The sequence below is a fragment of the Sceloporus occidentalis genome, unplaced genomic scaffold (assembly GCF_023333645.1).
Source record: "Sceloporus occidentalis isolate IW3139 unplaced genomic scaffold, rSceOcc1.0.p SCAF_3, whole genome shotgun sequence".
Taxonomy (NCBI): Eukaryota; Metazoa; Chordata; class Lepidosauria; order Squamata; family Phrynosomatidae; genus Sceloporus; species Sceloporus occidentalis.
Window position 1 is genome coordinate 66,878,539 of NW_028316983.1, and position 24,541 is coordinate 66,903,079.

General features: G+C 41.3%; 1 protein-coding gene across 1 annotated transcript; it reads right to left on the bottom strand.

Moving 5' to 3' along the window:
- Window positions 1-231: 231 nt before the first annotated feature.
- INAVA (innate immunity activator) lies at window positions 232-22,136 on the bottom strand. The gene is made up of 9 exons (XM_089518616.1): window positions 22,043-22,136; window positions 19,224-19,348; window positions 17,207-17,329; window positions 13,123-13,351; window positions 10,620-10,673; window positions 8,713-8,944; window positions 7,649-7,822; window positions 5,393-6,107; window positions 232-1,828 (listed from the first exon to the last, which is right to left on the bottom strand). The coding sequence occupies exons 1-9, from the start codon at window positions 22,101-22,103 to the stop codon at window positions 1,736-1,738; spliced, it is 1,806 nt and encodes a 601-aa protein (XP_089374742.1). The 5' UTR covers window positions 22,104-22,136; the 3' UTR covers window positions 232-1,735.
- Window positions 22,137-24,541: the final 2,405 nt, after the last annotated feature.

A 24,541-nucleotide genomic window follows, 5' to 3' on the forward strand; every position in this document is an offset into this window, starting at 1 on the left:
GAAGACAAGTGATGAACAATTTGCTTTCTGATACAGGTTTGAGAAAGTGACTCATATCCAACAGAAAATAACAGACAACACCAGAAACAAATTGACTAAGCAGACCCAAATCTTTTTCATAATTAAATAGTACTTCTGTACTTAAACTAGGGCAGGCATTTGGGGCTCAAAACACTGAGTATTTCCAAAAGAGAAATGAAGGCTGAAGCATCAATTGGAACATGAAATTTAAATGATGTATTCTATCCAACATAAGGTGTCCAAACACATTTAACACTGTTGGTTGCGGATAACCATTACAGACACAGGCACTTCAGAGGCAAAACTCATACAACTTGATTAATACCATAGGCAACATTTGCTACGGTCACTGTACATCCTCGCTCATCATGTACCATTATTAGTGGTTTGGCTTTCCTAGTTTACCACAGAAACAAAGACAAGGATTATGGCAAGCCAGGTACTTGGAAATGGCTCAGTAGTAAGCAGTAGAAAGCTAAAGCAGGGGTCTGCAAAAGCTAAAGAGATGGAATAACATATATTCTTGTTAAGCAAATCTCCATTGACACTTTTAAAAAGAAAAAAAAGTTTCTAGCCCTTAAAACTAGGAAACTGGGCTAACCCATGGTTGGAAGAATATCTCAAAGTTTCAGAATCCAGTGGAATAACAGAAAAGTGTTTTTTCTAGAAGTTGGGGGATGGAACTTTGTTTTCTTTCATGCCTCTGCTCTTTCCCATTACTATGAATCCAAAATTATTGTCTTGAGTAATTTTAATATTAACAAGATACAAAATTCAGTTTGCTGTGGCAGATAATGTGGTATGTTTCTTGTGAATAACTTTAGTTAGGAGACTAAACACCCAGTCTTCAAAGTGGCTGGAAAGAGCTTTATTTTGCCCCTATTGTTTCACCACTATTGCTAGACTTAAACCAATCTTTTGACAAAAAGTATATATGAAGAGAGATGACTCTGCTTCCACGAAGTGATTAGGGCCAGACACCTACAAAAACAGAGCAACATGTTACATTTCACCCATGAAAATGGAACTCCTTTTGAACACAATTCTCATTAAAACTAAAAATAAGGAATTTGTAGTTCATCCACAAAACCAAAGAGATTGAAAATCTTCTGAATTACAGCACCCTCCACAGGAAGGCAGAACTGTAGAGGTGGGATATATAAGTTTAAACTGCATTCAGCAAAGCTTATTTGAGTTTATGGCTGTGTGCTCCAACACACAGTTTTATGTAAGAATAAGGAAGAGAGCAGGGGATCTAAATCTAACCACTGGAAGAGCTGATACAACAGAAACATTCCATGCAAGCAAGAGATGGTTCTTCCCTTGCTTTCATAACCTACAGGCACCCCAAGATGTTTCTAGCACAGACAGAAATGAATAAATAAGCATGTAAGGAAACACTAGTTAGTGCGGAAGCTTCTTAATGTCCTTTCCACTCTACACAGCATAAGAAACCCAAGTGTTGGGTGGTAAATCCATTATATCAGTTGATCGTAAGAGCAAGGGGAAATTCTAATGTATACTCTCTTCTACAGGCTTCTGAGAGTTTTATATTCTCCTCTGAGAATTGAATGTTATCTCAAACAACAAAGGTAGTAGTAGTAGTAGATTCAAGATCATGCTTGGTCCAAATCCTTCTCATTCTGAAACCTGACGCACTAGGTAGTCAGCCTGCTGACAATGCCAAATGCAAGGTGGGTGGATTCAGTGGCCTCTAGACTTGAGTAATGATTTCACCATTTTCAGGCACGTAGACTTGCACAGGGGCTCCTTCCGGAGAGCGTTTCAAGATATGGATACGGTGTGCCTGTAAGATTCAAAACAAGACATTTAATGGAAGTGCCCACTAGGAACAACTCCACTGCCATTAGAGAGAAATCCCTTCATTAATAAAGTATTAAAACACACACCAGAATTTGAACATTAATCATTGCCATGCCACAGATTTAGTTTGATGTCAATTGATCTGATTGTTGGGCAGCTTCTGAGCTCCAGTGACTGTACAGTGGATTATGTAGACAAAAGCTGTTGCCGCACTGTAGAAATAAAGCAGTTTGGCACCACTTTAACTGCCTCGATGACTCAATGCTGTGAAATTATGGGATTTGTAGCTTTGTGAGATACTTAGCCTTCCCTGTCAGACAGCTCTGGTGCCACAACAAACTACAAATCTCAGAAGTCCATAGCATTGAACCATGCATGTTACAGTGATGTCAAACTGCTTTATTTCTGCTGTGTGGCAGCAGCCAAAGACATACAAATGTGGAGTTCAGAAATCTGTCTCTTTCTGAGACAGAGAGATCCTAGAGGAGACCAAACTTGCTTGATTAAAATTTCATTGCTCCTGTCTAGGAGTGGGGAAGTAGGCACTGAACAGGATGGGAGGAATCCAAAAGGCAAGCTCTCACTTGCATGGTTTGGGCCTCTTCCCTGTGCCTCAGGCTAGGGAGATGCCCAAAGAGGAGAGGGAGATATATTCCATTGTGCAACAGTTTCATACATCTAGAGGACATCATTCATGAAGGCATGCAGAACACCTTTCTGAATATATTCCTAAGGAATATAGAAAGTACAAAATTCCCAGAAGAGACTGCCTTTGTAACCAACCCTCAAAACAATGGAGCATCACCAACATCTCACATCAAACCGCCTCTCTGAGGAACATGTAAATAAGGAGTTCACAAATTGGTGGATTACTGGATTTTAGCTGAGACTAACAGGAAGGGAGTTCAGAAGAAAAGTATACAATAGTTATGTGTTATATATTAGACAGATGGTTAGAGGACATAAATAATCTCTCCCTTTAACACAAACATTAGGCAACTCGTTAGGCTTTGAAATAGACATTCCCAATTCATGAATAATTTTGAAAGCTCGGTTTTCAATTACAAATGTCCATATGGAATTACGGGTAATTTAAGCAGCCGAATGGTTGGTGAGAAAGAACTTTAACCATCCTTTCTGCTCCTCACTGTATTTCTGCTCTAGAGTCCTCTCTCCCAGCACTACTTTTTCGGGGCAGGCAGGAAGCGGCACGGGGGCACTTACATGCATTAATCATCAGTTAGCCCTAAGTGTGTTCACCCACAAACAAATGTTTTGGGGGGCCCTAAAATATACTGCCCTCTCGAAAAAAAATATTGCTCATATTCTTTGCAACTTGTCCTCAGCTAATACTCTAGTTGGCTTCTTCAACAGGCAGGATCCTACACCACACAGGCACACTGTGATACTCTGTCCACACAGTTCTGCAACCAACATGCCTCCACATAAGGCACCTTTCAAGCACTGGAGCACCCTACAACAGTCATTTACTGGGCGGCAGCAGGATAATATGTGCCTAAGTACCATGTAGCTGCAACTGGGAGTTGAGATCACCCTCCTGGATCTCCATCTGGGAAAGTGTCATCGGGTCTCTTTTCCCAGCTGTAGTACTACAGTACACCTTCTGGGGGGTGGAAGACAGGGAGAGAAGTTGTGCAAGAATATACTGAATGCATCCTTCATCACCACTCAAAAAAGCACTTATACTCTGAACCCCAGGTCATCGAAAGGACTCTGGCCATTGGCTCCTGCTTTTGTTGTATTGCTTTCATGGAAGAGCCTGAGTCCCAAGTTTAGAATGCAAGACTGCGTGATTTGTAATGCTCACCTTCAAAATGAAACCTAAGCTGTATGCTTCCAAGTCCCTCTGATCACCCTCCAGCTGTCCCTCTTACTTGTCCTGGCAGCAGTGCCAGAAAAATGTTCTCACTGAATGCCACTCTTCCCCCTTTGGTACTCCAAAAGTCAGGGACCTTGGTTTTCCAGGCACCTGGGGGGAAGATCCTGTACCAGGATCCTGGCACCTGGGATGCTGTTTCTGCACCTGCCCAGAAGGCACCAGTGAGGGAGGCAGGAAGACACCCCCTTGCTGGAACAGGAGGACATGGGTTTGGGAAAAAGCGGGGGGGGGGGGGGGAGGGTATTGTTGCTACCTCCACCTTAGCTAAGAGAATGGGAAAGTGGGAATTTAGCACCCCAGGGAGGTTGATAATCAGATTCTGCCACACTCCCAATTATGTAATCAGTCAAACAAATGTAGTCTGAACTTGACTCAGAATAAACTGAGCTATTATATGGTTTAGAGGGGGAAATAAATTAGTTGGCTCAGCCCAGTTCCAAATCAAACTGCAAGGACAGGCACCCGTTGCTCATTGTTTTCTTTCACTTAGGTGTCATCTTCCTGGAAACAGCAATTTTATCACATGATCTGTGAAATGTAGCTATGTAAACCCTCAGGCCCCTAGCTAGGCCTTTAGGGGCCCTGGGGCAGAAAGTACATTTGGAGGAAGTTTTGAGATTGCTCCTGGGCAGGGCTGAAATGTAGGCCTTATCCTGGATAAAGGAGGACATGGGCATCCAACCAAAAATGAAAGACATTTTGACATTCCTCCTGGCTAGAAGGTTGAAAAATAGGACACGTCCTAAAAAAGGAGGACATCTGGTCATCTTACAAAAAATAGAGGATGTTTTGAAATTCCTTCTGGGCAGAAGTCTGAAATGTAGGATGTGTCCTAGAAAGGAGACCAGAGAAGAGTTAAGCTTTGACTCTGGGTCCCACAATGTACTCTAACTCCCAGGATTCCATAGCCTTGAGCCAGAAAAAGAGTCAAACCTTGACACCTAGGCCCCACAACAAACTCCAACTCCCAGGATTCCATAGCTTTGAGCCAGAAAAAGAAGGGCCAGGGGCAGCCTGGAGGGCCTCCAGGCTGCCCCCGGCCCTTAAACCGCATTGGCGGCAAGGAGGACGAGCCTTGGCCCCATCCTCCTCCTCGCCGCAACGGAAGAAGGGCCGGAGGCAGCCTGGAGGCCCCTTAAACCACGGCGGCAGCGAGGATGGGGGAGGTGATGGTGCAGTGACGGAGCAGGTAAGCGGTTAGGGGACGGGGGAGGAAGGGAGGGAGGAAAAGAGGAGGGGAGGAGAGGGATTTTTGTCCCCAGTGGCGGCGCGCATTGGGGACAAATGAGCATACGCAGATTTTGGCATACATGGGGGGGTCCGGAACGGATCCCCCGCGTATACCAAGAGCCCACTGTATTAGTTTTGACTAGAATTGAACCACCAAATAATGGAAGTTTACCAAAAAAGTTGACTCACCATTCACCAACTGAGTGAATGAATCTAATAAACAGAATACCAAGCCATGTCTGATAACTTCTGAAGGGCTACAGTTGCCTAGTCTTGGTTTATGAGAAAAGGTTAACATGTTTGCCACATAAGCTTGCACTCTTAGCTACAGGTAGCTGGCTTATTAAGGGGACTGTGGGGCAGTGCACAGAGAGTAGTGAAAAATTTGGTTCTCCTTTCCTCAAAATTAGATCTTACCTGAGTGTGCTGTCCCATGGAACATGCAGCGTGAACCTCTCTGCCTGGCCCACTGTGCCTGCGGAAAGCCCCTTGCCTGTCCAGTGAATGTGGCCGTGCATTACGCAGCCGGGTCCGTTCGTGCCATGATTTTAGCTCTTCAGTCACCACTGATTTGGAGAGGGTGCGAGGGCCCAATGGGGGGCAGTCCTTCAGTGAGGGTGTGCGTACCACCCGGCTGTGGGAAACAATGGGCCTGTGGAATCTAACTGGCACCATCTCTTCCTTGTAGGCTAAGTGGGCAGAGCTGACAGATAGAAAAGGTGGCTGACCATGACAGAACTCCATCCCAGCAGGAAGGTGACCATCAGTTACATACTCCACAGCAGGGAAGTAGCCTGAAGATGACAACAGCTTTTGGGGGCACTGACAATGGTATTCTGCTTCATGTCCCCTGCAGGTCTGGGTCTGGAAGGGCTCCTCCTTTGGTATTGAAAATGCTGGCTTCAAGAAGGAGATGTCAGGACTGCTGCTACCTGCTGATGTAGTATAAGAGATGCTGGAAACATCTGAATTGCTGTCTTCTGAAGCAGAGTGAAAGGTTGGTTTGCTGGCTGCATTGGGTTTAGGTACAGAAAAGCTGTACTCAGGGACAGTGACAGTGTAATACGTGGGGCGTCGCCTTGGCAATGCACTTCTTCCACGGGTCTCCAAACCTTCCCTGGATGAAGATACCCTGTGGGACAGAAGACTATAGTGAGAATTACAAATGTCAGCAGCTCTTGTTCTCACATGAGAGTACATCACCCTATTATTCTCCAAATCTCAGGCAGCATAATGGAATCAGTTAAGAGGAATACAGAACAGTGGGAGAAAGGTTTCAGAGTGTTTAATAAATTTATTTATGTTAACTGTTCTACTTACTTCAATAAGACCAGGACTTAGTGCCTCATTTGAAGCCCAGTTCGTTCACAAACAAACATTTAGCTTTGTTTGAAATGAAGGCTTTTTTCTTCTGGAAACATATCATTTTGGAAAAACTGACCAAAAGCTGATCAAGAAAAATCTAGTGGGCAATTTCATATGTGAGGTTGAAGAACATGAATTGTTATTGTTGTGTGCCTTCAAGTCATGTCCAACTTCTGGCAACCCTAAGGCAAACCAGGGTTTTCTGGGGCTGAGAGTGTGTGACTCACCTAAGGTCACCAAGTGGATTTCCATGGCTGAACAAGGAATTGAACCCTGGTTTTCAGGGCTCTTCATCCAATGCTCAAACCAAAACATAATGCTGGCTCTTGGAAAATGAATACCTAATCATAAATAAAGTTCACATGTGGAGCTAAAACAAGGTGAAAATCAGAGCTTGGAAAGGTTTTTAAAAAAAACAAACTACAGTTTCCAGAATCCTCCAGTCAGCATGGTCTTGTGCTTGGATGTAACAAAAATCCCCCAAACTTCTGCATACATTTTGGACTACAATTCTAGCACCTGTTGTAAAAAGAAAAGTAATTATATCCTTGCCACTGAAAGGCTGTAAACAAATGGAGAAAAAGTAAACTAGAATTTCCTCTGTTGCTCAGTGCCCCAATCCAGTTTTTTTGTATTGGTAGGTTCAATACTAAATACTTCATATTCCACCTAGAAAACTGCCTCTGATCCTGCAATAAATAGTCTGTCCTTACCCACTAAAACATTCTTACATAAACTGTGACTGTCTGCAACATAGTCCAGCAGCTATGTGGTACCGTTTCATTAACTATTACTGCTGTCTCCCATACAGCTGAATCTATGAGCTCAATCAAGACAAATTTTATGCTCAGAGTTTTGTTTTTTCTGTCGATAACTCTCATTTTGGGCTATGTGTATTCCACAGTTAACCCCATCCAAAGTTCTGTACTAGTAAATAAATTATCTAAAACCAAGAAGAAAGGAAGAAAGAAATCCAGACTAGTACAACACTTATCTATTTTGTGTAATTTGTTTTTCTTTTAATAAATATTTATTAATATTTTCCTCTCTTCTAGCATCTGACATTTCTTCAGCATTGCTCTCTCCCTTTCAAGGCTATCACAGTGCTGAATGTTGTGTTCTATACAAAATTCTGTATTTGTGAAATACTTTCATGGAAATATGCACATAATCTTGCTGCAACATCACATCAAGGTATCTACTTATGTTCAAAATTCAAAGCCAGGTTAGGCAACAAAAGGGCAAATCACTATGGGCATAGTACCTTATTAGGTCCTACAGTATATTTTGTAGAGCATCAGTTAGTACCTTAATATTTGAGGTTGTCCTCTTCTTCCAAGGAATTCTGGTGTTGGTGGAGCACTGGAACCAGCTTGCCTCCTTACTTCCAGCTTCCTAGTAGGAACAAAGGTGGAGGCAGAAGTCTCAACTCTCTTCTGAGCAGCAGGATTGGGTTCAAGTTTAATCACCATGTCTGGACTGCTGTAAGAAAATACAATGAAATGACAAGTTAAGAAGCAACCTACTTCTCCAGTTTCCAGTCACTATCACTTTTCCTTGCCAGCAAACCTGTGAGAAACACCAAAAACTGGAAAGCACATATTCACAGTAGAAGATTAAAAGGAGACAAAATCCCACATGCTGTGCAATGTTCCAAATAAATTCCTGAAAGATGCCCATCCAACCTCTGTTTAAAGTCCTCCAAATATGGAGAGTCTATCATCCTCCAAGACAATCTGTTTCATTGTTGAACAGCTCTTACAGTAAAGAAGTTTCTCCTAATATTTATCACTGGAATAAATATTACCATAGCACTTTTCTTAAGTGCTAAAAGTCTGGCATGAACTTTAGTTTAATCATTCTTTTAACAACTTTTTGAGGAAGATTAGTATTATTGCCATACAACATGCTAATCTGATTGCTAAGAGTTCATGAATGAAGGTATATTTGATTCAGTGGCTTCAAGGTAACATACTTCATTGTCAACTGCTGCACTGCACTATACCTGCTATCATATCACTTGCCTGGCTACAGTTTAAATATAATGCTTCAGTCTAGTCTTAACGATAAGTATAGGTAAGGAACTGAAAGCATGCAGCCAAACAGTAAACAAAGAGGAGGCCAGGTGCATGTGCTAAAAGATGGTCAACTGTTTATTAGTGTTTAAAAAGCCCAGTGCATTTCGGCCACACTAGACCTTCCTCAGGGGCTGAAAACAAATATAAATACACTTAAGATATAATATACAAAAAGATAGAACAACATTCATCAAACTGTGATACAAAAAACTGTGTTCACTGCTTGTCTTAAAGATAAACCAGAAGTGTCCTTGATCAAAGACACGAAGTGAGGGACTAATAAAGACGTTTCACCTTGGCACACTGTTGAGCTCTGAAGATTTCTTGGGCTTCTCATAGGGCTTATCCAGACTGGTCTCTTTCCATGGGCTGTTCTGGATAGGTGAGCTTTCCACACTGGTGGCTTGGTTGTGAGTTTGTCTTTCTTGCAAGACAGGATGGAAAGACTGAGCCAAAGAATTCTGCAAGGGTTGGTGTGTGGAAGCTGCACATTTTGATGGAAGATGTGGGTTCGCCATGTGGGGTTCTTAAAGAAATATGTGAAAGAATTACCATTTGCCAGCAATAGAACCTGGATGATTCCATTCAAAATCCACCAAATTTCTCACCAAATATTATCATCATCAGGGATGCATCTACACTGTAGAAATAATGCAGTTAGACACCATTTTAAGTGTTGTGGCCCCATCCTATGGAATCCTCGAATTTGTACTTTTACAAGGTTTTTTGCTTCCTCTGCCAGAGAGCCCTGGTGCCTCACAAAACTACAAATCCCAGGCTTTTGTAGGATGGAGCCATGACAGTTTAACTGGTGTCAAACTACGGGCCCATTCACATTACAAAAAAAATCGGTTCTGAAACCGATTCAATCACGTGAAGTTCCTACTCACCCCGAATCTCACACAAGCGAATCCGGGGCTTGCACACCCGTTCCGTGTTAAATGGCCCCTAGCGCGGTGTTTTTGAAATCGGCGCAAATACCGTTTCTTTTGGAAAACCCCGGGTCCTGGGAATGAGAACTTGGCCTCAATCACGATCGAGGCAAATTGAGGGAGGAATTTAGGTCAGAGGGTGGGCAAAGGGCAAGGCATTTCCTCCCCTCATCGGAGGGGAGGGGGAGGAGGAAAGAGCCCTGGGAAGAAGGGAGCAAGGGAAGGCATTCTTTACCGAAGGAGCCTCTTTTCCCTGCATCCCCTGCCCAAAGCCCTCTGTCGCTGGGCATTCCTTCCCTTGCAGGAGGAAAAAATTCAGGTCACGAACGGAGCTCATGTCAGGCAACCCCCCCCTTTTTCAAATTCAAACAATTTTTTTGGAGCAAATATGCGCATTGAATACATTATGTTTGTATTCCAGAGGCAGATGGAGCTGGGCTTGCACTTTATATCCTTGGATCTCCTTGCCTTCTGCAGAGGGGGAAGCTACAAATGTTGCAAACAATCAATGTTACATTTTTAACAATTTTTTTGGAGCAAATATGCGCATGGTTTGTCTTCTTGAGCAGATACAGCAAGGGAAGCAAAGGGAAAGCTAATGTTGCTTTTAAAAGCATAAAAAAATGCATGGCAATCCCATCCTTTGCCTGGGACAGGGGCAGATCTGACCCCAAAGCCCACAGGTTTATAAAAAAAGAGAGAGAGAGAGAGAGAGAGGCATCTCTCTCCCTGCTTCAGCCGCTGAAACCCCTGTGCCTGGCTCTTTAAAAAGGGAGGACACTTTCCCCGATGCCCTGCAAACGTCACCATGACGATAGCTTGATTGGCAGCAGCCACCTCGCCAGCAGACAGCGCCTGTGCATTCGATTTCTAATTTGCAGGTCAAAATGCATTCGATTTCAAATTTGTAGTGGGCACTTGCTAACGGAGCGATTCGGGGGAGGGGCATCCGGATCAGCCCAGTTCCTTCCAGGTCTTTTAGACCAGTATGAATGGGGCCTACATTATTTCTATAATGCAGACACACCCTAAGTTAAACTAAATGAGGATGTTAAATTTAAGAGGAGAGTCATTAACCAAGGAAGACTGATCTGGAGGAGTGTCATGGAGGGCATGGACTACTCAAGTCTGTCATAGCATGGGAAACAGGATTTGCATTGGGAAATGCTGCAATCCACTGCCATAACTTTGTTCTGAAGCATGTGCAAGTGAGGGAAAAGCACATACATAAAGTGTCAGTACCACTGATAGCATCATCATATAGCTTACCTTTCTCTACTTGAGCAGTATCTGACAGGAGGCTCTCATCAGAGGCACTGAATACTGGGGGGGAAATCAGAACAGACTTTGAAAAGTGGGATTAGTTTTTTTTAAATGTTGCAATACAAAGTGCTGCCCCTGAGCCTTGTGAATATTTTATTCCAGTCCACTTTACACTTCCATTTTGACATTTCTACCCACCAACAGTGTGCCAGCATACTGTGGTCAATAAGCATGTTCAGTCCTCATTAAACTATTTTTTCTCATTGAATTATTTTGAGGCACACACACATCATAGGATCCTCCCATATATTTCATGTTCTTGCATAAACAATGGAGTTTCTCATGCCTGCTTTTTATGCTCGGTGCCATGTTGGCTACCTAAAGAATAACACTTATTACTTAAATATTGGAAATGATAGAAATATTGGAAATAATGGGTATGATAGAACAAGCACAGATCTCACCTAAAGTACGTTTTTAAGCAGTTATCAGAACACTCTGGCACTCCCTAGAAATCTGCTGTCATAAATCTCACTGAGTATCTCAAAACAGTGGGAGAAAAGCTCTCTCGCTTCCTGCCACTATTAATACTAAGCTGATCCCCAGAACCTCAAACCATATCATTCAAAATACTGCATTCATGTACATGCACTTACACGCCTCAAATAAATATTTCTTAATGCAGTGAATGAACAGTATTCTAAGGGATTTGCATTTCCATTTTGGGCAACTTTGTCCATATGTCCTCGGGGGGGGGGGGGGGGGGTAAATTATAAAATAAAATTTTAAAAGTTTATTTTTTAATTCTTTTTACATTTTCTTTTTAAAAATCACATTTTACTGATTTTTCACTTTAATCACATGAAACTATGTACATGTAAATACATTTAGGCTTCTATGGCTGTGATCCTACATCAGGGTTGCATAGCATAAACCTCCACAAGAAGAGTTAACTGTTGATAATGTTAAGCAGCCTTTCCATTGAATTGCGAATCTGCTCAACTAAACATACAACAGCAAGAGCACTATTGTCCATTACAGTAGAGCCAGAAGGATGCATTGGAAAATACAGTTGCCACTCCATTTGCGCAGACTTCAGATTCGCGACCCTTGCTTACTCATGAGGAGCAAATGGAGGGTGTTAAAATGAGGTGCTCGCCCAAGGCTCACAGGCACACACTCCTATTCATGCCTATGGGGCTCAAATATCTACGAGTTTCTGTTTTCCCGGGTTAGTCCAGAACGGATCCCTGCAAAAATTGAGGGCTGACTGTAATGCTCATTCACTGGCATGACTGAACTCCTATGACTTTGAAATGAATAATTCTGCTCCCTGTCTTCAAGCTGCACTGGGCGTTATGGCACATTCTATAGAGGAACTTACACCTAAGAAAGTCACAAACAGAATTCTGGCCCATGTTTCAGAGGTAGAAGTGGAGCATGTGGCAATTTCTCATGGTGAAATATATAATTTTCTTCATTCTTCAAAGGAAAAGCACTGAGCTGAGAACATAAGGCACCACTCCCTCATCCTAGTAGATGGTTTTCTCAATACAGCCATTTTTTTACTGAAATTCCTAGTTTAGGAAGCAGATGCATATAACAGGTCAATCATGTGGGGATTCCAACAATTGAACGCTATTATGATTATCTTATTTGCAAGTGAGTCTTGCTGTGATGAATGGGGCTTAATTCATAGTACTTTCACATATGATTGCCAATATAAAAGGAAGTATTTGGATTAGGCACCCAGAGTTTTCTCCTTAAGACTTCCTAAGGGTTAATCTTATTCTACACATCTTTGCGTCATTCACTGCAGGTTTCTACATGCTTTCTCCTCCAGCTGGCTCTCCTTGTTCTTTCATGAGCTCTCTTTGGCAACTGCTTACAGAAAATTGCAGATTGTAGATTATTAAACCAGGAAAAAGCCATAAAAGGTCAGCTTCCTCCCTTGATTTGGGATGAATTCCAACTAAACCACACCTGCCAAGAGTTCATTTGAACTACTTCTTATGATTTCCAGGGACAGGTACTTAATCCAAACCTCTTTCTCATTTCCAGACAGTTCCTATATTTGCACAACCGGTTTCCTGATAACTGTAAAGTGTCCTGCAGAATTTGGACTAACAAAACTATATTGATATAAGCTTTTACAAACTATAACAAATGTACCAATACTTAATGTACTACAAGACTCTTTCTTTTATTTTATTTTTATTTTTTGTTCTATTATTTCTTTGAAAATGCTTCCTGATATTTGCTATCTCAGTTTTCAGATTTGGTAATACTGTCCTACTTTACACTGACAACAAAGAACAATCTTGTCATTCTGATCTTTATATATTTTACTTTTCAGTATTACTCTTGCCTCTTCTTTCACACGACCTTCTTTCCTTAATGGGCCCAGTTTCTCAGACCTTCCACTTAATATTCTTGTGTTTCATGCCCTTTGTGAGCTACCTCAGAATCATTCAACCTAGCACTGAACCTCCAGATAGATTCAACTCACCTTCTAAAGCTGGAGCACTGGCCCTTAGCTGTGATGAATGCCTGGCTGCTAGGTGATACTCAATGAGGGCTTGCTCTAACTCCTTCAGCTTCTTTTCCTCCTTCAGCACAGCACTTTTTCGGCGCTTCCGAACCTGCTTGGTGAGATTCTCTTCCCGGGAAAGACAACGTGAAGCCTCTGCAATTTGCAGCTGGAGGGCCAAGTCTCTCTCCAATGTGCTCAGAGGATCCTGTGGGGAAAATCAAGTATTCTTCCAAACCACGACATTCCTTAATGGCTCTTTAGAAAGGATGAGGTGAGCCAGGATCTTAAAGGGAACACATGAGGGTAAAAGTGATAGATTTCAAAATCAAACTCTATAGAAACCAATGAATTTGGGGAAGCTGGATGTGTCTAAGTTGCCACCACTATCATGATTCCATCCTCAGCTTCAGCCCTCCAAACATCCTTTTAAGGTAGTCCAAATTAGATAATGAGTCTTGATTGCCTTCCTTTCCTAGTTATATTCCACATGTATTCAAGACATGCACATGCTTGTCATTTTAAACTTTATTTTATATTATATAGAATATATAATATAAGGTAAATCTTGTATATTTATTTAATTTATATCCCACCTTTCTTTCAGCATTAGACCCAAGGTGTCATTAACTTCCCAACTATGTTTTATATATTGGAAATTTTTCTACAGTAACCATTGCTACATATTGGAAGGCCCTGTTTAAAGAGAGAAGACAAAGACATTTACTAGGGCTTTCTTCATTTGTTTTTAAATGCAGGCTAGATACTTTAGTACTGGGTGTTGGGAAGGTACACACCTCGATTCCCCGAAGCAATGGAGCAAGGTGAAATGTAGTGTACAAGGTACTCAAACCCCTGAAGGGCAAGCACCTTATTGGGTCCAGAGGTAAATTCCTCCCCCTACAACTAACTGCAAGTTGTAGCTGTCCATTGCCCCACAGCTGAAATTAGGCAGCAAACTATTGCAAACCATTAAAAACACACAATATACTTGTTTTAAATGGAGTTTTCCCAGTTTGCCAAATTCTGGTTATAACGTTTCCAAGGGAGCCTGAGGCAAGTGTAAAAAAAAGCCTTGGGGTTAGATCTGGCCCATGCATTGCCTTCTGCCCCATTCTAGATGCTGGCAAAACATGCTGCCATAAAAATGGTGCACAAAATGATGCTGGCAAAAGAGGTGGGAAGCATGTCTCATGCAATACCAGTGATGTTACTAGAGCTGGCACCATAAAAGATGTGTCTGTGATGTGCATGCAACAACAGTCCAAATGGATTTCAAGTTAATAATGGGACTGAATTTTCCAAGCTGTTTGTAGTTTGAGTACTGGGGGAGGGGGTGCCATCTCTCCACTCACAGTATTAGCAGTAGGAAAGTTTTAATAATGTGCTATTTTAGAGCACAACATCTGGATTCTGCACATCTGAGCTGGCATCCTGTCAGTGGCATATGCACACATCAGGTGACCCTAAAGGTAAAGGTTTCCCCTTTGACATGATTGCCAAATTGTGTCCATCAAAGTCACCATCTTAACTGCTGAGCCACTGCATCACAAGGTGACCCTACACCTGTGTATATCTGTTTCTGGCCACTGTAGAGGCTGGTTCCCCTCCTCCCTCTGCAGTGACGAAAGCTCTTCCCTGTGGGCATACCATAAAGCCACACAGAAGTATCAGGCTATGTCCTTGTAGCCAAACGCAAAATGATAACCAGCTTCTGAGGCCCTGGTGGACCTCAGTAAATACTGCAATCACTTTGGGTCTGGTTAGGAGCCAGAGCCAGATGCATCTGTAATCATCCCCCTCTTCCCCAGGCATGACTGATGAATGGCCATGGATAGGGAGCTTCAGTAACAATATGGTAGGCAAAGAGCACAATTTATTTAGTTATGCATGCAAAATTACTATGCTATATGGAACCATGCAGAACTGCAACCAAAATGTGTATGAACAGCATAGTATTAGTGTGCCAAAATGGCTGGAAATAGTCCAAGAGATACAAGCACCTTAAGATAAGGCCATGCTGGCTGCAATGTCCAATATCTGTAACATTATTGGGTTTGTTTTTTTTTTTGGGGGGGGGGGGGGCTTGTACAGATTATGTATCCTCCTAATAACCAATTCTAGACTTTCTATCAGTCTTGCAGTCAGGTTGATTAAAAAACAGAACAGTGATCTTCCACTTTTTTTGATGCACACTTAAGAGTGGAGTAGGGATCCTAATCCAGTAATTGTGATTTACGAGTTGTGAGCCAGAGGTGGTAATAATTCTGGATTTAGGTAATCTGCAGTTTAAATGGTGTGTTCCTTTGTAACTGTATAGGATTTACGTCTTGGGCTCAGTTCCCATCTGTCCAATGAACCCATCAATATGGATGGCATAAACTCTTCACAGATTAATGATGTTTCTAGACTCTAGTCTTAGTCCTACTGATCAAAAGGTATTGCATAGGTATTCCATCTTTCCCTCCTAAAAAGATTTGTGTGTGTGTGTGTGGTAAGAACAAGGTGGCAGCAATGGAACAAGACAGAATTACAAATGGAAGACTACCAAGAGTAAATGTGCCTAACAATGGAGTAAAGGGGCAAAGAAAGCTCTGGCTGGGTGTTTCCAGACAGAGGTCTCCTCTGGCTATCCATCAGAAGGCATTGTGCAGTTATTCCATCTTTTTCTCCTTAACAGATATTCTTTGGTAGGAAAAAAGACAGGAGCAGTGATAGAAAAGCAGGAGAGGGTTACAAATGGAGAGAGACACTGTCTGCAATCCAACATCCTCTGAGCATAGCGTAGATATCTGCATGTGGAAATTTGCTATGCCAGCACTACACAATCCCAATGCAGAATAGCAGTAATGTGCAACACATGTCAATGACCTGGTACCATTGTGCTATGTGCAAATGCAATGCACAGCATTGCTGTATGAGCAATTCCACTGTCACTGTCAGCAGAACACATCTTTTTCACCATGGTGAATAATTCACCCTGTATGCAATGCATAGCATAGGCCTGTGCATGTCACTAAGAAGATGCCAGCCACGGTGTTAAACCCCCTTAAAATTCAGTGAATGAGGCAACATGATGATGTGATAAAAAGCCTTGGCTAAAATTGCTCTCAGAGCTATAAGCAACATGTCAGTTGGATAAATTTAAGGGGGGGGGGGGGGAATTCCTGTATATATGTGTGTGAGAGAAACTGTGGTCAGCAAAAGAACAAATCAACTCAGCACCCACACCTTATGCCACCCACTATGGGCATAATGAGAAAGAATAAGCAGTGCCACACCCAGGCTGCCTCTTACTACAACTTTTATTAAAAACAGATCACAGGAGAGAGGAAGAGAGAAATTTCACAACTTGAAAAGCAACTGATGCCACACCTTTAATGGTAGTAAGGCTTTACTATGATATTTTGCTTGAAGCCTGAAGCTTTCACATCCTTTTGGCCTTCCCAACAAAAGGTTGAACTAGAAACAACCCTGAAGCCCTGTTTGTGCTGACAACTACTTCTGGCACCATGTATTTTCATGGGAATTCATAGGTAGCAAGATTCCATACAAGATATTTCTTCCCTACATACAGATGTTGTGCTTTCTGGTTTTAACTTGGTTTTAAAAAGGGCAAAAGTTAAAAACAAGAAGAAAAAGTCCCATATTTCTATACAGATTAACTACTTGTTAAAAACTTGTGTGGGAAACCTCTAACAAAATAAATCACAACCTCTGCAAAATCTCTCAAAAGCAGGCAAATCTCACTCTCTACAAATGTCTTGAAGAAGTCATCCACAGAATCAATAAAGGTTCTGTGGGTTTATAGTTCAGCCTACCAATAATCAGTTTGATCTCTTGTGGAGTTATCTGATGTAATCCCCCAGTGGTGGGGGACGCTTGGAATAGTTTTAATATGGTTCCTCAACCACAGGGTACAGACACTCCACCAAAAAAAGGGTCAGAAACACTGGTGCACCCTCTCACATGCCAGAACCATAGTGAGACACAATTGCCACCATAGCTCTGATATGAGTATGAAAGCATAATTCTTTCCATCCCATTCCCGAAAGTTTCTTACCGCTCCTCTTGAAAGAATGGCTTTTTCATCCAATCTGAAAGCAGCACCAATTCGACGGCGGACCTTTGGAAGCTTTTCTCCTGGTTTCAAAGGATACTCTGAAGGTAGCAATCCTGTTAGTTCCTGCCAAGAAAAGAGCAAGAGAAGGCCACAGTTCACAACAGATGCTGCCACTGAGAGAAGTGATCCTAACTGGTGGTGGAATGCCTCCCCCTTGGAGGCCCAACTAGTGTCAACACTGCTTCATTTGGGTGCCATGTTAAAGCCTGAGCTTTTATCAAAGCCTTCGGAGCTAATCATTTGTTCAGATCTGTATAGATACATGGTTCAAAGGTGATTTCACCTTTTAGGTTTAAATTATTCCATTGTTGTTGTTGTAGTATGCCTTAAATTAATTTCTGACCTATGCTGACCCTAAGAGTTTTCTTGGCAAGATTTCGTCAAGGGAGTGGTTGCTTTTATCTTCCTCTGAGGTTGAGAGAGAGTGAGGTCATCCAGTGGGTTTCCATGGCCAATGAGCCCATCAATATGGGATTCGAAACCTGGTCTCCAGAACTGTAGTCCAACAATCAGACCACTATACAATGCTGTCATTCTGTACCAATTTAAATTTAAGTGGTTTAAAACTAATTTTATTTGTACTCCAGATTGAGATCTTGTGATACAGGAGATATTCTCTCATATATATATATATGTGTGTGTGTGTGTGTGTGTGTGTGTGTGTGTGTGTGTGTGTTAAGTAAGTACTATTATGCAGAGTGGTCTAGTGGTTCTAGTGTTGGACTACAACTCTCAAAGACCATGGTTCAAATCTCTGCTCAGCCATGGAAACCAACTGGGTGACCTTGGGTAAGTAATACTCTCTCAGTTCAGAGGAGGGCAAGGGCAAACTATCTCTGAACAAATCTTGCCAATAAACCCTGATGATAAATTTGCCTTAGGGTCACCATGAGTTGGAAACAACTTAAAGGCATATAACAACAAAAATTAGGCAGGGCAAAGTGGCAAAGTGAGGTGCCATGAGAGTATCAAGTTGTCATTGCTGCACCTGTTATGAATTTTATTTCGACCCTGCAATTAAAAACATACAAAAAGCCAGCATTAAAACCAAATTATACTATTAACCATACTAAAAACATATACTCTAAAATATTTTAAGTTAAATAATACAGTTATTGCATTATTAATTGCCAGTTATTTCTTAATTAAATGGGTTTTGTTATTGATGTACAGTATTTTTATTGTCACAGATGAGTAGAGATATTGGTGGGATTTCTCTTCCTCAGGTGCCAAAATAATTAGATTGGTCTCAGATCTTGATTGATGGAGAGAGATAATTTGTTCTTATGCCTCAGGCAAGAAAGTATCTGAAGCTAGCTGGTAAAGGGGGCAACATATAATTCATCCATTTAGCAGAACACTTCAGATTATTTTAGTCTGTATTTTATTTTACATTTTGCCCATGGTTTGAAGATGGATTTTGAGAGTCACTCACAAATTATTTATCAATTTTAAAAAAATCCCAGATAAATGGTATTTTCTTGTTTCTTTTAATGGGGCAATTCATTATTAATGTTGGAGTTTTTCATATTTCCTGGATGTCCCATGACTATAAGTTAACTTTTGGAACAAGAGCCTGTCTCATAAAAGGCACATAAAAGGTACCATGAAAAATACCCAGGCTTCAAACATTTCCATAACCAGTTATTTAATCATATAATTTATTAAATTGTGTTTTAGAGGGCCAGCGTGGCAAACCCTCTCTAAAGAAACATGCCAAGAAAATGCTATGATAGTTTTGCTTTAGGGTCACCATAAGTCAAAAATGACTTGGAAGCACACAAAACAACAATAATTGTGTTTTAACTTTTTAAAAGTATTATCAGGTTTTAGATTTTTCTTCTTTTAGCAATTTTGTAAGCTACCATGGGTCCCACCCCAGGAAAAATATGGGAAAATGTGGGATATAAATTAAAGAAATAATGTGCCAAACCCTGAAGCTTTGCAGGCTACTTACTGCCTCACGCAAACACAGCCTTCTCAGCTCCTGTACGCAGGCCTCAAGCTTCTCCTCCAAAGCCTTCTGCTGCTTCCTCATGGCTTGAGTGAGGTCCTTCATGGGAGCCATGGGGCTGTCTAGTCCTGAATGGGGCAAGACAGACACAGACAGACTTGTCAGGCAGTTGCTATGGGAGGGAAGGGAAAAGGGAAGCAACAGTGGTTAATGAGCCAGATGGAGATGCCCCTTGGCAGCTTGCTGGAGCTAGCTGCAGGTCTTGCAAAGGCATCTAAAAGACCGATGTCATTAGCAGTTATCATAAAACTGGTGTGGGACCTCAAAGGAGAGGCTCTTCTGACAGCTCATCAGGTGGGTAAGGAATGTATACAGCACCAGGGACTGATTAGCTCCTGCTTCATCAGCTGCAGGCAGCTCAAGGTCACTGCAGATCAGATGAAAAGAAGACCTGGCCATGTTCCTGATCGTTAGGTTTATTAGAAAACTAAACAAACAGATTTTCAGCTCTGCCCATAGACCAGAAAAAAGAGACAGAAAGAGCAGGAAAGACTTTGATCTTTGCAAAGCCAGGAGACAGAATTTCCAGAAGAGTTTAGTCCTCACTTAAGGGGCATCAGTCACAGAATATCTTCCAAGGATCTGAGTTAACTCACTGACTTCTTGCCAGTCAGATGTAAGTCTGATCTTAGTCTATATTGGCTCATTGTGCAACAGGAGGCCATTCCACACGTATGACTCAAGATGAATGGGTATTGGATGATTTTCTAATCTAGTATCCAGGAAATTTCTCTAGCTTAGTACTAAATGGCTAGTATGGAAGCAGTTCCCATTTAAATGTGTTTTATGATAACCAAACAAGCACTTTGGACTGAAAAAGAAAGTAGATCAAGAAGCAGAGGTGAAATGTCAAACTATTGTATTCCTTCATTTCAAGCATATGTTTCATAAACCTTTCAAGTGCAGAATGTACTCGTTTTTCTTTCCAAACAAGGAACTGGACTAGATAGTCCTTGCCACTTAATTTGCAGTGGGCCCTTGGTATCCACTGGGGTTTGGTTCCAGGACCCCCCATGGATACCAAAATCCATGGATGTTCAAGTCTCATTAAATATAATGGATAGGAAAATGGTGTCCCTTATGTAAAATGGCAAAATCATGGTTTGCTTTTCAGAATTTATATATATTTTTTTAATATTTTCAAGCCGTGGATGTTTGAATCCATGGATAAGGAATCCGTGGATATGGAGAGCTGACTATATGCAAATTTACAGTGCTATATAAATAAAGGTTAATAAATAATATTAATAATAATAATATGTGGTTCTAAACAGCTTTGGAAAAGTTACTTATTAGACTAAAATTCCCCAAATTCCCAAGACACCATGGCCATTTGGGATTTGGGGAATAGTAGTCAAACAACTTTTTTTGAGTTCTGAAAAGGTTTTAAACCTAGAAAATCACATTTAGACTATGTTTGTCCTTTCTTTTAATTTCAATATAGGCCAAAAATATTTAACACCTTACAAAATAGGAACATCGTAGCATGGAAAATCCAATACTCATCTTGTACAGACTTCTATGCTGAAATCTTTTTGATAATTGTACCATCTAAATCCCCTTGTTTCCATGCATTATAGATCCCATGGAGCATTTGTGCAGTGGAGCAAACTCACTGAACAAATTACCTTGTGAGAAAGAATAGGTGAAAACCATTATGCCACATTTCATATGCAACATTTTCCTACATGCACAAGAATCTTATTGTATAGAATCAGCCCTCCTTATCCACTGATTTTTTTTATCCAACGATTCAAGCATCCACAGCTTGAAAATATTCCAAAACAGTATAAATTCCAAATAGCAAACCTTGATTTTCCATTTTATATAAAGGACACCATTTTGTTATGTCATTATATTTAATGAGACTTGAGCATCCATGGATTTTGTTACCATGGGAGGGGGCTCGAACCAAACCCCAGTGGATAACAAGGGTCCACTGTATATATTTCCAATTTGGCCAACTGATTTGCTTTTGCAACTGATATTTTGTTTCAAGCTTTGTAGCATTTATAACAGGAAAGCAATTTTTAAAGTTTATAAATAACTAAAGAAACAGAAGCACTGGGTAGCACTCTCTCTCTCTCTCTCTCTCTCTATATATATATATGTGTGTGTGTGTGTGTGTGTGTGTGTGTGTGTGTGTGTGTGTATATATATACACACACACACACAACACTGCCATAGATTTTTAATGAAATACTCTCCTGAAAGTTACCTACTTAAAACAAAGTGAGTTCACTCCTCCTTTCAATAACATTCTGCCTCAATTGTAAGACCATCTGTTTTCTAAGGGATTTTTTTCCCTGTTGGTTACTAGTTACATTACAAAATAAGGGGCATTTAAAAGCACCACGCAAAAGAACACTCCATCTTTCCATACTGTGGATGTCACCTGTTCCTAGATATGTGCACTAATGCAAGACCACAATCTTACTTTGGAATCCTACACCACCACCACCCCCCAACTAAACATTTTGGTTTATGTCACAGTCCAGCTGGGGAAAAACAAAATACAAGGGCTGCTCTGACTAACAAAGTGTGTATGTGGGTTCTTTGCACAGCTATGCTTTTGTCTCACTGGCCACAATGTTCAAGCAGCTCCATTGACAGCTACTAGCTTAGTCTTCTGACCACAGTCTAGAGTACCTCAAAGTTCTGTGGCAGAAGGAAGACCCCACAAAGCTTGTTTCAGCTTGTTGACACAGGGGGAAAATCCAGGAAATGATGCTGGCATTGGAGGATTTCCCCCTCTTACTCACCTGACTGCACTATGATCCCACTGTCTGTGTCACTTGTCTCATCCTTACTCCTACTCTTCATGGCCAGACTCTGGATGCTAGAAGGAGGTAGTGTGATCACACTTGGAAAAGCCGTACTGTCTTCTGCTAACACAAAAACAAGACCAAGTCTAAGGTATGCTTTAAAGACACACATACATACAAATCTCAATTCACATTACCCCATTTACATTTCAAATGTACAATATTTCACCAGAAATAAATAGATAAATGGAAGTCTCACCCACAACGCATAACTCTTCTAGTGTGTCTGTGCAGTTAAGGGAGGTGGAGTGGCAGGAGGGTCAGGTGAGCTGGAGTACTGGTATAAGAATGCTGACTTGACTGGATTTCTTCTACCTGCCTTGGATGGGGGAAGACAACAACTACAGTCTTGGAAGGAAAGGGTTTCCCTTGTCTGCTTAAAAAGCAGGGTTTGAGGGGGAGGAAGAACCTAGAATCTTGGGTGCTTTTGGTGCAGTTGAAGGGAAGGATTTCTTCTGCCTGCTTAAATGGAGGAGTCATGATGGTGAGAGAGCAAGTGGGTAACACTAACAATGCCAAAAGGGATAATTCTGCTAAGACCATTACAGTAAAAAGGTCGAAGAACCTTGTGTCATTTTAAAGCCTTCCTACCAATCAGTGAAGACTGAGAGAAAAGAGAAAAAACATGGGGTATTATATATAATGACATGTGGATGGGCTTTTAATTTTTAGTGGATATTGTACAAGAGGTGTGCTGCTTCTCTTATTGGTGTCTCCTCTTCACCTGCTGCAGATGACACAATACATTTATTCCCCACCTCATGCTTTTTCCACCTGTGAAATCTGCTGGAGAAGTTGCAGTGGAACACAATTCTTACCCATTGCTTTCTATCTACGTGCTTCCCTGAAGTGCAACAACTGTCTAATGGCAAACCGGTTGTACCTCCTATCATACCATGTAACACAAATCTACAACTGTTTATTGTGGAAGTGCTCATTGGACTGAATGCTAAGAAGAAATGTTATGCTGTAACCTTTCTCATTGTCCTATTAGATTTGATACTTTGGAATCTATTTTGACCATTGTAGCTACCCACAATTTATGTTTTAGGGGTTTTTTTTCTGTTTATGAATTACACTGTTGATTCTTATTTAAATGAAAGGAATCTTTGTGTCCATTATAGAAAACTCACATAATAGATATCTGTTAATTTATTAATATTTGTTAATTAGTGTGATATATGATATGATGCACATTAGTTTGATGTAAATAGTGATTATTGGTAATACAGTACTATCATTTCTGTTATACATTTACATCTGTTACTTTTGTTCTGGTATTATCCCATCAGAGGTTTTGTGGTTCTGCTGTTTAATGGCAAACCAGTTCACACCAATCAAGCACCCCTGGGATATGTGGTTGCTGCCTCTTCTGGTCCCTCTGACACATTTCTCAGGGATGAGCAAAATTCTCTACTTCATCTCCATCAGAAAAAATCCCCCTGTTCTCCAATGATTCCCTGTGGAACTGGCTCCCCACTCCCTTGTATGAATCTCAATTGACCCCACAGGTCCACAACCAGCATGTAAATTGAGAACTGCCTGTAGAGCATCACCTGTAGATGTACTCACATCTACAAGGACTGTTCAACAGTCAGCTTCAGGCATGTGACCCTGGGAAGGCTCTGTTTATGACTTCTGTGTAAACCAGGCTTTCAGCAAATCCAAGCACCATGTTCCATGCTGGTCAACCACAGATCTTTTCAGCAAAGGCTGTACTGGTTGTGCAATCCAAGATGCATATGTCAACCCAAAAAAACAGTTTGTCTGTAACTTCTGAATACTAAAACATAGTTCTTTTGTGGCTTCTGTCATTCTGTCTTGGTGGTGGTTGTTGTATGCCTTCAAGTCATTTCTGCCTTATGGCAAACCTAAGGTGAACCTATCATGGTGCTTTCTTGTCAGAATTTATTCAGAGGGGGTTTGCCATTGCTTACTTGCATAGATGAACCCCCCCCCCCCCCCACTGCTACACAGTCAAAAATATGTAACATTTATCTGATGCACACAAAGTGGGGCATTCATTCACCTGAAATACAGGTTTAAATAATCTGGCAAGTGTAGCTGTACATACAGCATAAAACCTGAACTATCATTCTATACATCTATTAATGCTCTAGCATTTATATGTTCCTTGTTAAAGTGTTCAAAGCACTTCACAAGCATCAGTGTAAATTAAGTCAGTCATTTCATAGTTCATATGGGGTGGAGGGAGAGTCAGAGTGCATTGTCTTTCACTCTGAACTATGAAGTCCGCTAAATTGAGTTCATAGCTCAGTCAATCCATGGCTCACTAGGCTTTACTAGTTTGATAACTCTGTGTGTGTGCACATGCACATGTTTGCGCGCACGCACACACACACTTACAAGTCATCTGTTGATTTATGTCAATCCCATGAATTTCATAGGGCTTTCTTAGGCAAGGAATATTCAGAG

Coding starts and splice junctions, on each gene's coding strand:
- INAVA (XM_089518616.1), bottom strand. CDS start 22,103: ATGAAGAGTAGGAGTAAGGATGAGACAAGTGACACAGACAGTGGGATC. Junction 17,330..19,223: donor GGCTGTGTTTGCGTGAGGCA/GTAAGTAGCCTG, acceptor TTTTCTTGGCAG/GAACTAACAGGATTGCTACC. Junction 8,945..10,619: donor TACTGCTCAAGTAGAGAAAG/GTAAGCTATATG, acceptor TATTTCTTTAAG/AACCCCACATGGCGAACCCA.